Genomic DNA, 16214 nt, shown 5'->3' with positions numbered 1-16214 from the left:
GCACACTATATTTTGTGATGTCTAAATCCATAAGTACCATTCAAAATGATATCTTTTTTTCTTTATGTATAGACAAAACTAAATAATATTGTCTGTAACATAAAATTTGATCGTTTATAAAGTATCCCTTCCCAATTAATCATTTGTTAATGACATAAATCCTTAAAGTTGAAGTATAATTACACTAGCATTGCAAAACAGAATAACAGAACATTTCATAAACATTCTTGCATTGCTATTGGTTGCGCAGAAAGTTAGCCCCTCCCCAAACGCAAACCATTAATTGCTTTGTCATCTTTAAAGCTATTTTTAGTTGCTAAGCTAAGATAAGACCTACTAAATGCTTTCATTTAACTGATCAGATCAGTTCAACATCTCATGACCAGATTTACAAGTTAGTCTCACTAACCAAACAGCACCCAGTGCACATTTATATGAATTACTATAGAATTCAACCCTCCAAACATTTACAGAAACGGTCACATCATTTCACCGACATATCAGACATTATCTTCTTCCCATTTAAGGAGCTGTACTTGCAGAACAAAACTCACATGAGACAAACGCTGAATGCAAATATAGTAGAACATTCTGCACTTAATGTGCTTGTTTTGCTCAACACGTCTGACTCAGCTGAATGTTTTCTTCTTGTTGTATGTGGGGCTGAATTTACCTCATTTGTGCTCCTTGAGTTCCTGTAGATGATCTCACTGCCGTCCGACACTGAACAGACCCCAAACACTGCATCTGTTTAACTGATCCAAGAACGTGTTCACAGACCGCTGGCTTTCCTCAACTCACTTCCCACAGGTCGTCTTCATATCTGCAGTGGGCCTGAGATGTATCGGGGCACTTACAGTATGCCTCACTTGAAAATATATGAATGTCAAAGCAAGGGGCTTTTATTTTGAAGACGTGGCATGTTTTTCCAAGCTAAATATTTGAAAAAAGGCACATGTCCATAGTTAATGTGATGAACTTTACCTGTGGTGACTTCTGCTAGGAGCACTGGACTTCACAAACCCACTAAAATCAGTTTGGGACCAGTTCGGAGTCCCAGATTATTATAAATTGTAAAATGTAAAAAAAAAAAAATGTAAAATTTGGTATGAAACATTTTTCTAGTCCACAATTGCCTGCAAGTGGCAAATAAATAATTAAAATAAAAAATACATAAATCTTTAAACTGTGTGTGTGTAAAAGGAGAAATTTTTTTTTTTTAAGTGTGACTTGAGAGTCTACAATACTTTTCAGGAGCAATGTACATCTAAACAGAACAGCCATTGAAAAAAAATGAATGGATAAATAAGTAATTTTCTTAGTGTGACTTGAGTCCAAAAAATACTTTCTATGGCCTCTAGGCAAATGAACACAAAGTCATTTAAGAAAAAAATCTATTATATATATATATATATATATAAATTAAAAAATATTTTTTTACATTTATTGCTATTATTAAAATATTTATACTAATATTGTTTAAATATTTACAAGTAGGGTTACTAGATGCATAATCTAGTATTTAGCGTTACTAGATACATAAATATATTAACAAGTGCCATTTATATAATAATAATCCTAGAGTATTAGAGAGTTTTTGAAGTTACTGGATATATAAACACAAATGTCATTTAAAATAAATGTACACAAGTGCACTTAAAAACGAAATAAATAAAATAATTTGATATATTATACAACTGAAAAAAATTATGTATTAAACACTGAATTGTTTATATATTTATGTGTGTGTGTGTGTGCATGTGTATATATATACAGAGATGTTTCTATGTTTTTTGGGGTTTTTTTCAGTGTGACTTGAGTGTCCAAACATAAATTACAAACATATTTTCCTTGATAGATTATGATTCCTGTAGTCTGAATTTAGTGAAGATAAAGCTGGCAACTCCTGTGAAACTGAGAAATCAAAGAATAAAAATAAGCTATAAAAATGTGCTGGTTTTGTAACCATAACCTCTCAAAACTTCTGTAGCTTGCGGTTTGAAGTTACTCAACCCATGTCGATAACGCAAATGTTTGGACTAGTTATTAATTCAGAACATGTTCACACCTAGACATAACACTTTTCTGGCAAGAGTAACCGGATCGCACTGCACTTTCACAGGCGCACGCGCGTCACGAGCAGCTAATGGCGACTGCACCGAACGCAAGAGCGCGTTTCTGACGGCAATAATATAAGATAGCGTGTTCTTTCATGGCGGGGACGGCGTCGTGACGCGCTTATCATGTACTACAGCGGCTCTCTGAAGCTCACTGCTGGTCTGGGGAGCTTGAAGGAATGTAAATAAACAGTCCGGTAAAAATAGGAACGCAACTCACTGCGTAAACGACTGTCGCGCGCGGCGATTACAGATGAAAAATAGAAAACTACTGCCAAACGCCTCGGGTGATTTAAGCGTCTGCAGAATATTAAAAGTCTGTTCAGCTTTCTTTGAACAACACTTACCGAAGTTTCCATCACTTCATGTGAACTGCTGCACGGGAAAGGAAAACATTCAGGGCACAAAGTTTGACCTAAAATGCGCGCGCTTTAGCTGAGGTTCATTTCTAGCGCCTCTGGCCTAATCACAAGAAATACTGCCCAAATAACCATCGTTTTCATGAAACCGTGATTACAGACCATTGATAAGACACTCACACACAAAAAGATGTGCCTGAAGTACAGATATTTAAATTATATATATCTATATATATTTATTTCACTCTTTTATTTATGTTTTAATATCTTAGTGCAGTCAGTCAGTGCATCCTTAAATTTTCACTCTTAAATCTAAATGTTAAATTATTAAAAATAAATTCTTGTATAAATAAGCTTTACTTATTTAATCATCTCAAATTAAAATCTGGTCATCAATAAAGTAATAAAATAAAAATGTTTAAGCAAAATATTTATTTTAATATTTAATATTAAATAAAAAGCACTTAAATTAGAAATATTGCTTAAAAAAAATTAACAAAAAAAAGTCAAAATGCACAAAATTACTAAAACTTAAAAAAAAAAAAAAAAAAATTCAAATATGAAGTTATTGTACAAAAATAGCACCAAAATAATACTGTCCTGTATAGTTTTTTGGGAAGGAAAAAATAAACAAACATGGAAATGACCCATTACTCCACCAGTGAATATTTATCAAAGTAGTTTCATTTTTGATTTCAACATTTGATTTTTAAGCAAATGTAAACACAAAAATTCAATATTTGGCATAAAAAATGTTTGTATATTATATATTGAATATTTGTACTTTTGTTGTTAATAGAATAAACAAAAACTATGAATTAAAAAAAAAGCTAAATAGGGATTTAAAAAGACAAAAAGCACATACAATTACTAAAACCGGAAAAAAAAAATTAAATGAATAAACACAATAAGAGAATATAAATACAAAAAATAACACCGCCTTAGGTATTTTGCAATTTTTGCAAAACAAAACAAAAAACTTGGAAATTACCCATTATTTCACTAGTGAATATTTCTCACTGTAGTTTCATTTTTTAAGGTCTATAACTACCGAGCTATATTTGAGGAACACAAACATGCAAACAGAGATGCATTTTCAATACTGGTTGCTACGGTGGAAACAACAAGCCTGACTGCAGTCTGTCTGCGTCATACTCCCAAATTAAACATCTCAGATGACAGGAAACATCAGGACAAAAAGCAGCACTATTTACAAACATGACAAACACAAAACTACCATGTAAAGCAACCCAATTATTTGAGAACAAGAAGCACGTTGACGTTGCTTAACAGACAGGAAGACGTTTTCCATGTGTTATTAGAGCAGATTTATGATACATCAATTACAATCTCTCTCGGTTTAACTGTTACTAACAAGAGACTTGTTACACATTTGTGTAATTTCAATTCAATTTTACCATTCTGATTATGTTCATTGTTAATAGATACATTAGTGCTTTAATGTACAATATTTTACAGCAATTTAAGACCCATTTATCGTCTTTTACCATGGTGCTAATCAGAAAAAAAAAAAACTATTACTGAACAAATGAAATTTATATGAAAATATGACATTATTTAAACATTTCTTCGCATGCATACACAGACATAAAGGAAATGACAGTAAGACTTCACTTCCAGGTGCTTCTTTTATGGGATACAGAAGACAAATGCACATCAAGATATTCCGTGGCATAAAATTAAACCGGGTCTAACATTGTGGGGTTACTTGGCTTCTTGTATTTTTTTGGAACTTTGTTTTTCCTTTGCCTGAAGGAACAGAGGGGGAAAAAACAGTTTCATATTCATCCCTTTTGAAGTGAATTCAGATTTGGAATTTCTAGAATTTTGAATTTGAATACTAGAATATTTCCAACACTGCACTCTGCGTGAATAAACACAAACATACTAGGATATTACATGGATGCTGTTATTGCATTTTTTATTTTAGCATAATACCGTTCAAAGTTCAATGCCTTATTATCTGTAAGGTTTCATGCAAATCTAATTACAAGAGAACAAAAGACTGCAAGCTCAACAGCAAAGTCAAGATTACGTAACAGCACTGCCCTCTAGTGGCTATCAAACACACTGGTGACTGTGACTGGACTTACCTTTTCCACCAGTGGTATCAGCTGCTGATATTCGGCCAAAGTCTTCAGTAACTCCATTATAAAGGGTAGGTAGTTGTGCTTCCTTCTAATGTTCTCAATCTTGAAAAAAAAAAAAAAAAAAAAAAAAAAATTATATATATATATATATATATATATATATATATATATATATATATATATATATATATAGTCCCATATTCTTGTACCTTCTTTAAGAGGCATTGCGCCACCACCCACAATAATAATAATAATAATAAATGTTATTGTAATATAATAATAATGTTATTGTTTTCCTCAAGTTTTCTTTAACTTTAAGTTGTGTTATTAAATATATATTTTTTAAAATAATAATAATAATAATAATTATTATTATAAGGTTATTTAAAAATAAATCACATTAAAATAAAACAATTACATTATTATTAACGTTAATATTACATAAGTGACATTTACAACTATAGTTTTTTATATTTTTAATAACAAATTATAACATTAATAATAATATTATAATAAAATCATTATTATTATAATACAAATGATATTTATAACTTAAAAATAAATTATTATTATTAAAATTATAAAAGTTATATTTTAAAAACATTTTTAAAGGGTCAATGGGGGAAAAAAAACAACAGCTTTGGGATATATTTTATACTTTTTATTAATAAGTAATATAATATTGTATAAAGAACTAGTCAAAAACCAATTAAGAAAAGAATATTATTATAAAATCATTTTATAACGTACATAACTTAAAGGTTATCTTTTAAAAGATCAATGAGGAAAACAAATAATAATAATATTAATAATGTTATACTGTACTAATATGAATAAATACACATTTAATATTAATAATGTTAATGGTATATTTTTTATTTTATAATTCATTATTCATTTGTAATATAACCTCTTAAAAAGATGAATAATATGAATAATGAAAATTAATAAATATGAATTAATAAATATATATTTAATATAATGTCATATTTTATATGCTTCATACTAATTTGTTATATAACCTTTTAAAATACATTAATAATAACATTTAGTATTATTATTATTGGGATAGTTCACCCAAAAATGAAAATGATGTAATTAATTACTCATCCGCAAACCTGTAAGAGAGAGCATCACATACGTAAACAATGTATGCTATTCTGAGTCTGCAGCACCACGCGGATTCGCCGTTTACGCTTTGTTCTTCTGAACATAAACAATGTATCCGAGTACATACGTTGTTTACATATGTGATACTCTCCAAAATGGCGCTAGGGTAACATGGAGGAGACGAATTGTTGAATAAAGTCGTTATTTGTGTTTTCTTTGCACACAAAAAGTATTCTCGTAGCTTTGTAAAATTATGGTTGAACCACTGATGTCACATGGATTATTTTAAAGATGTCCTTGCTACGTTTCTGAACCTTGATCGTGTTAGGATCCTTGCTGTCTATGGAGGGTCAGAGAGCTCTCGGAATGCATCAAAAATATCTTAATTGTGTTCTGAAGATGAACGAAGGGAGTGGAACGGCATGAGGGTGAGTAATTAATGACAGAACTATCCCTTTAAGTCATATTCTATAACATTCATAACTTAAAACATTACTATTTTTAAAGGCTCAAAGAAAACAATAATAATAAAGATAAGCCGAGTTATTGATATTAATAATATTCCTAATAATACACTAAGTTACTTTTTAAATGATCACTGACGGAAAAGTACATACTTTGTATCTTTTAAGTTTTTGGTTCTCTTCTTCAATCAGGAGCTGATACTTGGCGATCTCTGACTGGATAGAGCTGAGATGATTTCCACTCTGGTCTGTGTCCATGGGCTCTTCCTGTGAACAGCAGAAACCTCTTTCAACAACCGTCATCATTCTGTCATTCCAGCATTTGACAGTCTGAAGATCTCACCTCCGCGAGCTGCGCCTGCAGTTCAACGATCTTCTTTTCATAAATCATCTTGCGGTCTGAAACGATTGCCATCAAGTTGAATCGAATCTCACCCTCGCTGTATCTGGATGCGTCCAAAAGCAGAAATGCTTTAATAAAAACCAGTTCTGTAGAAATATCAACTCAAATCACATCAGCTTGACTCTTACTTTTGTATTCTTTTCTCAATGACAGGCCGTACAGCACTGATCCAATCATCCTGGTTACATGCACCTGAGAAAGTGACAAATCTATTTAGAAACACAAACAAACTGCTTAAAACAAATCATTCAACATCGATTCCACCTACCCAGATCTATGGGTCCTTCACGAAGTCCGTCCAACTCATAAAGTCGGCCATTAACAGGAACGTAGCTCACAAAATGAAAAGCGTCCTCTTCTTTAGCCGACGACTTTGCGTCAAACTCAAACATCTGCTGTCTTTTGAAAAAACAAATACAATGTTATATAACACTTATTACATATTGTAAAAGAGAAAAAAGCTTCATAAAAGCAAATAGAAATAACCTGGCGAAGCTGTTGTGAACTTGTCGAATCACTTCAGAGTTACTGAGAGCAAGACCCTTCATCTTAAACATAAAGTCATATAAAGCTTAATAAACAATAATAATGAAAAATACCTTTTTAAAATAAAATGCACGCTAACTTACCGCAGCATCAAAACTTTGCGAAAACTCTTTAAATTCTGTCAGCGTTTCCCCAAGGTGCATATCAGGATGAGTACAGTTTAACAACACGCTGACGATCGCTTGGGTCGCACAGGCATTGTTGATGACCTGAAACGGTACGTTTGCGAATATTATTTTCTAGACATCCTTTTAGCACTTGGTAGCAGTTTTCTGGATTTGATGAAATGCGTAGTTGTGCACCTGTTTGGCGAAGATGATCTCATCCAACCTTGAGTCTTGAACTATAGACCCTGCTGGCTCCTCACCGGGTTGCCACTTGAAGAGGAAAATCAGACCGTGAACGGGCCTGAAATGATTTACATTCATATTCAATTGCAGTTTAAACGCTGGAGGAAGACTGGATGTAATAATTGATTCAATAATTGCTTACTTGAGATTTTCAAAGTTTTCTGGCTCCATGCTCCATATCTCTTCTACCTGTGCGCCTTTGCATCCTGACGACAACAATAGAGACTGAACTGAGGATTCAAAACTCACAAATGATGCCTAAATAATGTTTAAATGCACCAGTAGGAAGTAATTTTAAAAATCTGAACCTAATGTTTGATTACACCAACGATGATCCAGAAACATTCAATCATTCTAATAATGCTGGGAATGTGCAAATGATGCCCAAATATACTGAAATGTTCAAACACTCTTTTTACGCACACAAAATGATCAAGTACATTTTTGAAACATGCAAATGCTGGCCAAATATACTGTGACAAATGTTTGACTGCACCTTTAATGTTACACAAAAATGGGAACAGATGCAAATCATGCCCTCAGATGAAACCTTGTAGGAAAATATCATATGAACCGTTATTGCAGGATTTGAAAATGTTTTAAAAGGCGTGAGGGCACACATTTAGAAGAAAGAGTCATGTGGTGTGTTTTTAAGGCTTTTGGAAGATGGGAGTGTGAAGATCTGGAGCAGTGGAGGCCAGCTATTATGAACCACCTCTATTGGAGAGGTCCATGCTCCAGTCTGAAGAGCACATGCTATCTGTAACACATATGGGACCAGACAGCAAGCCTCAAAGCCTCGCATTTACCACACAAACACGTAATGAAACAAATTACATTAATTACGGACATTTCCTGCGGTGATGAGAAACCGCTATAACGCTATGTGTTAGTATCAATAGTCATAAATGACCAACACTAGCTTTGCTATTGCCTGATTATCTGTAAGCTAGGTCTCTCACCAAGACCTGCCCTGTTCTCCTCACACATCAACTTGTTCTGTCCCTGCATACCAGGCTCATAACTTTATCTGTGGAGTGTAAAGAAACATTTAAAATTTCCTCAGCGTCCGAAATGTCATTGCAACCCATTGTTTTCCTATGTTTTTTTTTATTGAATGCCATAAAGAACATACAAAAAATTAAATAATCAATGCCAGGGGTGAGTGCAATTAGGAATACAGTTATTAGTTACAAAATCGTGAAAATATTATGAAAATGAGACAGTTTTAAGAGCTTTGGAATTGTTGGATGTAAGAAGAGTGTCCAGGTAAGATTTAAGGTCCAGTTTTCCCATGGTTAAAATGGACCGCTCTCCCTCTCCTTACGTCACTTCTGGTCTTGCGATGCGGAAGTAAAATTCTCTCACAAAAAGGATTCCAGAAGCCGTATTTTAAAGAAAATCTAGTTCCTACATTATTTTTCTATACATCGACTCACTGGAGTCTCTAACCTGGAATATGCCCTTTAAATCAAATGTTTGAAGTCCACAACAATTTTAATTTAATGTTCGTAACAGGCAAATGACTTGAATCTATGGTCGCGTATCCAGAGGAAAATGAATGGAACACGCAAATGATTTCCACTTGTAATGAATCAAATGTTTGAGGGAAACAAAATAAAATGGAATTCTCAGAACACTGAATGGAATGTTCGAACGCAATATGATCCCCACAAAGATACTCAGAGCACCTTAAAGACATTATAGGGAAGCACCTATATAATGTCCACAAAAATATAACCCGAATGATCGGAACTTGTCCAAATATACATGGTCAATGCTGCTCACTACCTTTTGAGACAGTTTCAATGACATTTCTGTGGTTCAGAAGAGCAGACATGTGAGGCAGCTGTCATTCTGCATTAATTAACAAGTACAGCTGAGCCCATTCAATGAATTCATTGAATTATATGGATTTAAACCACATTGCAGGCTGGCAATCAAACCCTATATAACTTAAACCATAAATCATACTGAAATTCAAAATCACCGAAATGAAGCAAAACTAGCGCACTCGCACAATGTTTATAATATAGTGCTCACCAAATCCCTTTATCAGCTCTGTGAAAACCCCAGGGTCGCTTTCCATTAGACACCATTCCCCAGCGCTTCCCGCCATTTCTCTAATTATGTTTCTTATTGTAAACAGAAAATTGTGCTCGTGTAGCGGTTAGACGAGGCTAATGGGACCCATTCACACATACAGTAGTTTCCCGGCATTCCTTTCGACGCGCGTCATTCTTCTGCTTCACATGGTGCCTCAGAAATGTGAGGCGCGCTTCTGCCTCCAGGTGTCCAGGAGCATAGCGAGCTGTGCCTTTATATTTCACAATTAAAATGTTACAAAATGTTTAAATGTTCATTTCAACTCAATGGTCCGATTTCATAGACAGGGCTTAGGCCATAGTTTAATTAGGACATTTAAGTAATTTTTATAAACATGCCTTAGAAAAAAGCATTACTGGTGAGCATTTTAAGACAAAACAAAGGCAATGATATGTTTTAAGATCAGTCAGTGCAAGTTTCTTTCAGTTGAAACAGCTCAGATTTACATTTTAGTCTAGGACTAGGTTTAAGTCTTGTCTGTGAAACCGGGGGCATATTATGTAGACACACGTTTAAATTAACAAATATATTGGGATATAGCAGGGCTTTCAGAATAGCAACAACATTGAGTTTATAGACATTATGAACGCCCGTTTCAAATAAATAAACTTTTCCTTGCAAATCTGCATTTATATTTGACAATTCAGACTTTTCTTTTGCAATTGCGAGATGTAAACTCAAAAATGTGAGAAGGTCAGAATTCATATCAGTTTTGAAACAAGTCACGATTTTGAGACACCTTTTTTTTCATTATTTTTATTCTGACGTGGAAACAGGCTTTCATCCATTACTGCTCAAATATTTATTAGTATAAATAATCAGTTTGCAATGATGAAAAATAAGGGTTTATTTCAAACCAGTGGGTGTTGGCGTGTCTACATCAGAAAAATGAACACTTCAACATTTTTGTAAAAGACTTTTACTTTATTTTAAACATTTATGTACATAAAGGAATATTGAGGTTTTGTAACTCGGGTCAAAAAAAAGTCATCTAAAATGCTTGGCGTAATGCCATTTGTTATTATATTTTACAATAAAACATACAGTGCATAACAACCCCAAAATAACAAGACTCATAACAATGTCAATCAATCAGGAAAGTTAATTTTCCCCCCCCCCGACAGCAGCATACATATTAAAACATCTACTTAACCTCTGTTTGGGCTGTTCAGGGGTGACCAACCAGTCTGAACACATAATACAAAACATTATGGCTGATTATGTTGATATTGAGCGTTGCCTGAGCCCTCAGGGCTGGTACTCAAACAGTACGGCCTACACTGTTCAATAAGAGGCAGAAGTTTCCCTTGCTGGTGGAGCTGCTTTGTATCTGTGCCTCCTCCAATGCACTGCCCGTTAATAAAGACTCTTGGCACCTGATGGAGTTAAAAGGTTTAAGGTCAACAACACTATTTTGGCAAAAACAATATATCTAATCATGTGCATAATTCTAATCAGAATCCAGGACTGTAAATGTTTTATAAACATAAATATATTACAGGACTTACTGTTCTGGCACCTGTCATTTGCGCTAAGGTCTCCTGGAGACGTCCACCATCATTGTGCTGATCCAGCTCAACTACTTTATATGTTGCTCCAATCTCATTAAAGACATTCTTCGCCATCTTACAGTATGGGCACGTGGTTTTGGAGAATATAACAACACAGTTACTGGACACTACATCCTGTATATAAAAAAGATCCAGGTTAATAAACAAGAACAGGTATTGAAGGCATAAGATATATAAAAAGCAATCAGATTTCGATTTTCCTGATAAAAACTGCTTATGTGATTGAAATGTGAAGAAAAGCTCCAGGTCTGCTTTGCTTGTTGGGCAAAAATTATGCGCTAATATTTCAATATGATTAAAAAATATATACTTTTGTTGCCATTATTAACAACAATCATAATAATAGTAAAAATACCACATGTATTATTATTAGCAGTAGTAGTATTAATTCTAAATAAAAATATTTTAAAAATAAATGTTACTATTGAATAAAAATGATAATTTTCAAATGTAAAAATAACTATAAAATTACAATACTAATATTTATGGGTTAAGCTATAGTTAAACTATTGATCTTTTATCTTGAAGGAAAACCTTAAAGCTTCTCTTGTTAAAGACAGCCGGTTATAAACCCTTCTCATTCACTGCAAACCGAACTGCTCTGAGATGTGAAAGACACTGGATTATGAGCTGCTTGTGTGTAAAAGAACACAGTGCCGTACTTTACTGACACATGCAACTAAATCACAGCCTTTGCAATTTGATAATCGCACAAAGCCATATAGCGCTTCTTTTATTTCTAAGTTTTATTCTGATTAATCGTGCAGCCTTAATGTATGTAAACACTGAAGAATGTTGGTAACAAAACAGTTTTGTTTCCCTTCAACTTCCATTGTATACCCTGAAGTCAATGGGAACAGAGACTGTTTGCTTACCAAAATACTTCAAAAAATGATGCAACATGAGTAAAAGATTTTTCATTTGTTATTCCCATTCATGAATCAGTCTTTTTAACTTAAACCTTTTCATTTGATCCAGTTCACAAAAAAAGCTCTAAGTGATTAATTCAAGTGTCTTTCTGATCTGGGCTGTGTGGATTTTTTTAGTTTCACAGAGAAAGAAAAAAGGAGAGTCATACAGATTCGAATCGACATGACGGAAGAAGAAAAAAAGTCAGACTTTAATTTCCTGAATAGAAGCAGTATAAGCTTACCTGGACAAACTGAGTACATGCTGAGCTTGACAACCCAGGCGCTGCCGAGGAGAAATTCCCCATTCTAGATAAACAACAAGAATTTAGGTTCAAACTGAGGGAAACAACACTACTATACACAACAACAGACTTAAAACACAAGGTGACCTTGTTATAAACACTGGTCTGTAAGAAAGACACGTTGAAGATACAAGGAGAGCAAACGCAGCTAGCGAATATAGAGAATTAGACTGGTAGTTTAAATCAGTCATGTTGTTTAGTCCCAACTGAAGAACTAACTAACAAGGATCTCACAGCTAGACTGTAATCTGATCAGATCACACATTTAATGACCCTGAAAACAGCCTATGGCTTTTGTCTCCTAAAGTAGCTTAACGTCATACCGTCACGACAGCGGTGTTGATTTCACCTACTGTTCATTTAAATGTAAACACGATTATGTTCAATGATATCATCTAATATTAATTCTCCTCATTATGACCTTAGAGTCTGATAAGCCTGTTTGGATTTGTAGAAGCATCCTCTCGTAAACATTGTCGGAGTGTAACGACAAGCGCCGCTTAATAAATATAAAGCCCTCCTTTGAAAGTAACCGGTTTTACATAAAACCCCTTTTTATCTATTTTGCTAGTCCAAAACACACGCGTACCTCTCAACCGGAACCACATTGATATGACGCAATAAGCCCCGCCCTCCACTGAACCCTGTTCTACCAGCCTGTCCTGATCATTTAACAATATGAGACATACACTTGTTTTCCTCTAGGGGGGCACAGTGGCTCAGAAACCCCAATTCCCATGATTTTGTTGCATTGCAGATATATGTATATAGGTATAGGATATAGGTAGCCTATCTATCTCTCTCTCTCTATATATGTATATTAAAAAGACTGGCACCTGGAAACAGAAATTCGCAACAGGAATTTATTTGAATGCCTAAAAATGCCCATAAATCACACCCGGTTCGTAACATATATCGCTTTACACTTAAAATAAGTCTGTGTGATAATGAGTAGCGGTTTCAACAAAAACAGTAGCACACACAAACCTTAACATCCATTTAATTGAAAACTTAACAGTGAGAGCAAATTTCCTCACATTTCTAGGCCTATATCCTCAATTTTTAAGTTTGTGGTTTCTGTTTCACTTCTGAAAATGAGGGGCATTATGACTCTTTAGTGTATCCACTTAATTTTTATTTATTTATTTATTTATTCTGTCAAAATCCGAGACTTCCTAGCCGCTGGAAGTAAATAAATAGAAGAAAAAAATAAATTTCAGCGAACGGTCACTGTTTGAGCTACAAACCGTTGTGTTTATAACTGCGAGATTAAATTAACATGATAAGAAATATCAGTTTGCGGTATCAAGCAGCAATATGGCCTCTCTCTTATGTTAAAAATAGAGGGTATGGAGTTATTTGTCCAGTGTTTGTCCTTCAAAGATGTATTTAAATCTGAGAGAACTGTCATTTTGCATCCATAGGGTGGCACTATGCTATTCTGTAAAATGCATAGAACCAACACAGGATTTAGCTTTTCCTGGGAATCTTTGTTATCCGTTGTTTTCCTCCCATTTTATGACAAGTGATTTAATGCTGCTCCCTAATCTCTGGTTTTCACAAAAGCTGCCATATTGCCGTCTGCAAGAAAAAGGCAATTGATTTTTCTACCCCGCTTATCCTTATGAATTAATCAAAAAGAATTAAGGCTGTTCTTGTCACTTTTTGTAAACAAAAACATGAGTTATCCATCTTATGGTTATTTTGTCAACAATAAATGTTCTGAAAACCCCAAGGATGAGGAATTTAAAATGAAATATTACAGCACAAAACTGGCCTAAAATTGTTCTATAGCCTGAGGCTGCGCCTTTCTCTTTCAGCAGAGTTGATACGCAAAGAAACTTTGAATTATTTATTGCTTGCATATTTTTAAGTTTAATGGCTTGAACTCCATACTCATTAATATTGTTAAAAGAAGATGAGCAGTGTGTCTTCACCTTTCACTTTTTTTTTGTAATAATACTTAAGGACAGACTAAATGAAAAGTTTAGTTTGTTTTCTTAAATTTCAAAAACCTGTCCTTGCTTACTTGATCTCTGTTGTGATTCACTGCAGTTTTCAACCAGCAATTCAGTTCAGTCACTAAAGACCCATGTGTGTGTATAATGAGAGAATGAGAGTACAAACATAATAATCCACATGAAGCCAGTCCATCAATTAGCATCTTGTGAAGAGAAAAACCGAATGAACAAATCCATCAATAAGAGGTTTTAACTGTTGCTTCTGACCAAAATATGAGATCAAAGTCCATACTCTTCCTCAATTGAAAGGCTGTAAAAAAAAAGTGTTTTCCTCTCATCAAAATCCACCAACATATTTATTTACACTTGTTAACAGTGCTTGATCGGTGCATGTTTTACTCCTAATTCATGACTATTTCATTGGAAGAAGCAATATAATGTAGAGGACTCGTTTGAAGTAATGATGGAGTCGTTTCTTAAAAAACACACAGCTTTTCTCTGCATAAAATGATGGACTGGAGTCATGTGGATTATTGTGATGTTTTTTTTTTTCATCTGATGGCACTGCAGATAATCCATTGATGAGTAAGTGATTTAAAGGGATAGTTTAGCTACGCAAAAATGTTAATTTGTGTTCCCAAGATGAACACTCGCTGCGCCACACATTTGCCCTTTTCCCATCTAGCGAATATCAAGGGTGCGTGTGGAACCCACGTCACAGTAATGGGAAAACCCTCCTTATATTTACAGTCTCATGACAAGTAATGACCGCCATACACCGAACTCATCAAAACCGCTGGAAACGCAATTCCACACCCACACCGAGAGCAGACGCCCCTCGCCCACGCTCCCTTCAGCGCGGTGTCATCGGAATATGCCCCGCTGATTTAATATCTGTTTGCTGCATGCATTTGCGGGCAGCTATGTAATCAAGCAAAAAGCCACTGCTGCGGCTGCCCCCATAAATCACCGTCCCTGGCGGACAATCATGCCTGGCTATATAGAGGCAGGCGCTAGTGAAGCCACTGATTACACTCACTGCCTTATTAAAACTTGTCCTGCCGATGGAAAGGCGCGCGTCTTTTTATTTATCGGTCTGGTGTCTTTTGCGGACGCTCCGTCTTTCGCTCTTAAATGATTTGGCGCAGTGATCGAATGAGGCCTCAATTGACTTCACAGGAGGAGAGGGTGCCGCTCCAATAATCTCTCGAGTATTGCCTCACTGAACTGGCCACGATTCCTCACACCTGTCAAAGCCAACTAACGTCTCCTCCCGACGAAGGTACAAGAGACTCGTCTTGGCAATAAGCTGTGGCATTTTGTTAGAAAAGGTTACTGCGCTTTGTCACATAAGGGCTTGTCTCATTGGCCGCATCTTGCACTTTCAGGTGGGCTTTAGACTTTTACACTTGTCAGACGCCAGTGAAAGATGGGTGCAATTCTGGGCAGAGAATGAACAACTGAATCCATTATTAGTCATTTAAATGTCTTTCCAGGCCTTCAAATCTAAGTTTTAATATTCAGAAAAGCTACAATTTCAGTACAATCCAATATTAATTCAATGCATTTTGTGTTATAAAGCGCATTGTATAACTTTATAACAGATTTTCTAGTCCTGTATAGGCTACTGTTGTACTAGGATTATTATTAATTTATAAATTAGCTATGAATAGCTATAAACATTTTCACTTGAAATTTTTACTAGCAAAAAGTACTATAGCCCATAGCTGATGCAAAAATTTTGCTCTGCTCTAAATGTCTTTTCCATGTTTTTTTTTCTTTTGAAGATATTGCTCATTTATATGAAATTTCCAGAACTTAAAATTTGAAAAAAGGAAAAATTTCAGTGAGCATTAAAGATCCAGTATTAATTCAATGTATTTTGTGACACAATAAAAAAATA

At 34.5% G+C, this 16214-nt stretch overlaps 2 protein-coding genes across 6 annotated transcripts; both read right to left on the bottom strand.

Annotated features, from left to right (window-relative positions):
• Positions 1–3121: 3121 nt before the first annotated feature.
• uchl5 (ubiquitin carboxyl-terminal hydrolase L5) lies at positions 3122–9728 on the bottom strand. The gene is made up of 11 exons (XM_079413742.1): positions 9504–9728; positions 7603–7666; positions 7413–7518; positions 7194–7319; positions 7051–7112; positions 6833–6963; positions 6693–6756; positions 6505–6607; positions 6315–6428; positions 4591–4689; positions 3122–4246 (listed from the first exon to the last, which is right to left on the bottom strand). Exons 1-11 carry the CDS (start codon positions 9577–9579, stop codon positions 4202–4204), a joined length of 990 nt encoding a protein of 329 aa, XP_079269868.1. The 5' UTR covers positions 9580–9728; the 3' UTR covers positions 3122–4201.
• A 496-nt stretch (positions 9729–10224) lies between these two features.
• Positions 10225–12979, bottom strand: glrx2 (glutaredoxin 2). Of its 5 annotated transcripts, none has more exons than XM_079413738.1 (4): positions 12772–12944; positions 12291–12354; positions 11075–11251; positions 10225–10942 (listed from the first exon to the last, which is right to left on the bottom strand). In XM_079413738.1, exons 1-4 carry the CDS (start codon positions 12822–12824, stop codon positions 10775–10777), a joined length of 462 nt encoding a protein of 153 aa, XP_079269864.1. In that variant the 5' UTR covers positions 12825–12944; the 3' UTR covers positions 10225–10774. The 5 variants fall into 5 exon arrangements, with proteins under 5 accessions (XP_079269864.1, XP_079269865.1, XP_079269863.1 ...); XM_079413739.1 differs by having other exon boundaries at positions 10328–10942; positions 12940–12979; XM_079413737.1 differs by having other exon boundaries at positions 10397–10942; positions 12438–12935.
• Positions 12980–16214: the final 3235 nt, after the last annotated feature.

Source organism: Barbus barbus (genome assembly GCF_936440315.1).
Source record: "Barbus barbus genome assembly, chromosome: 49".
Taxonomy (NCBI): domain Eukaryota; kingdom Metazoa; phylum Chordata; class Actinopteri; order Cypriniformes; family Cyprinidae; genus Barbus; species Barbus barbus.
This window is presented reverse-complemented; position numbering and strand designations above follow the sequence as displayed.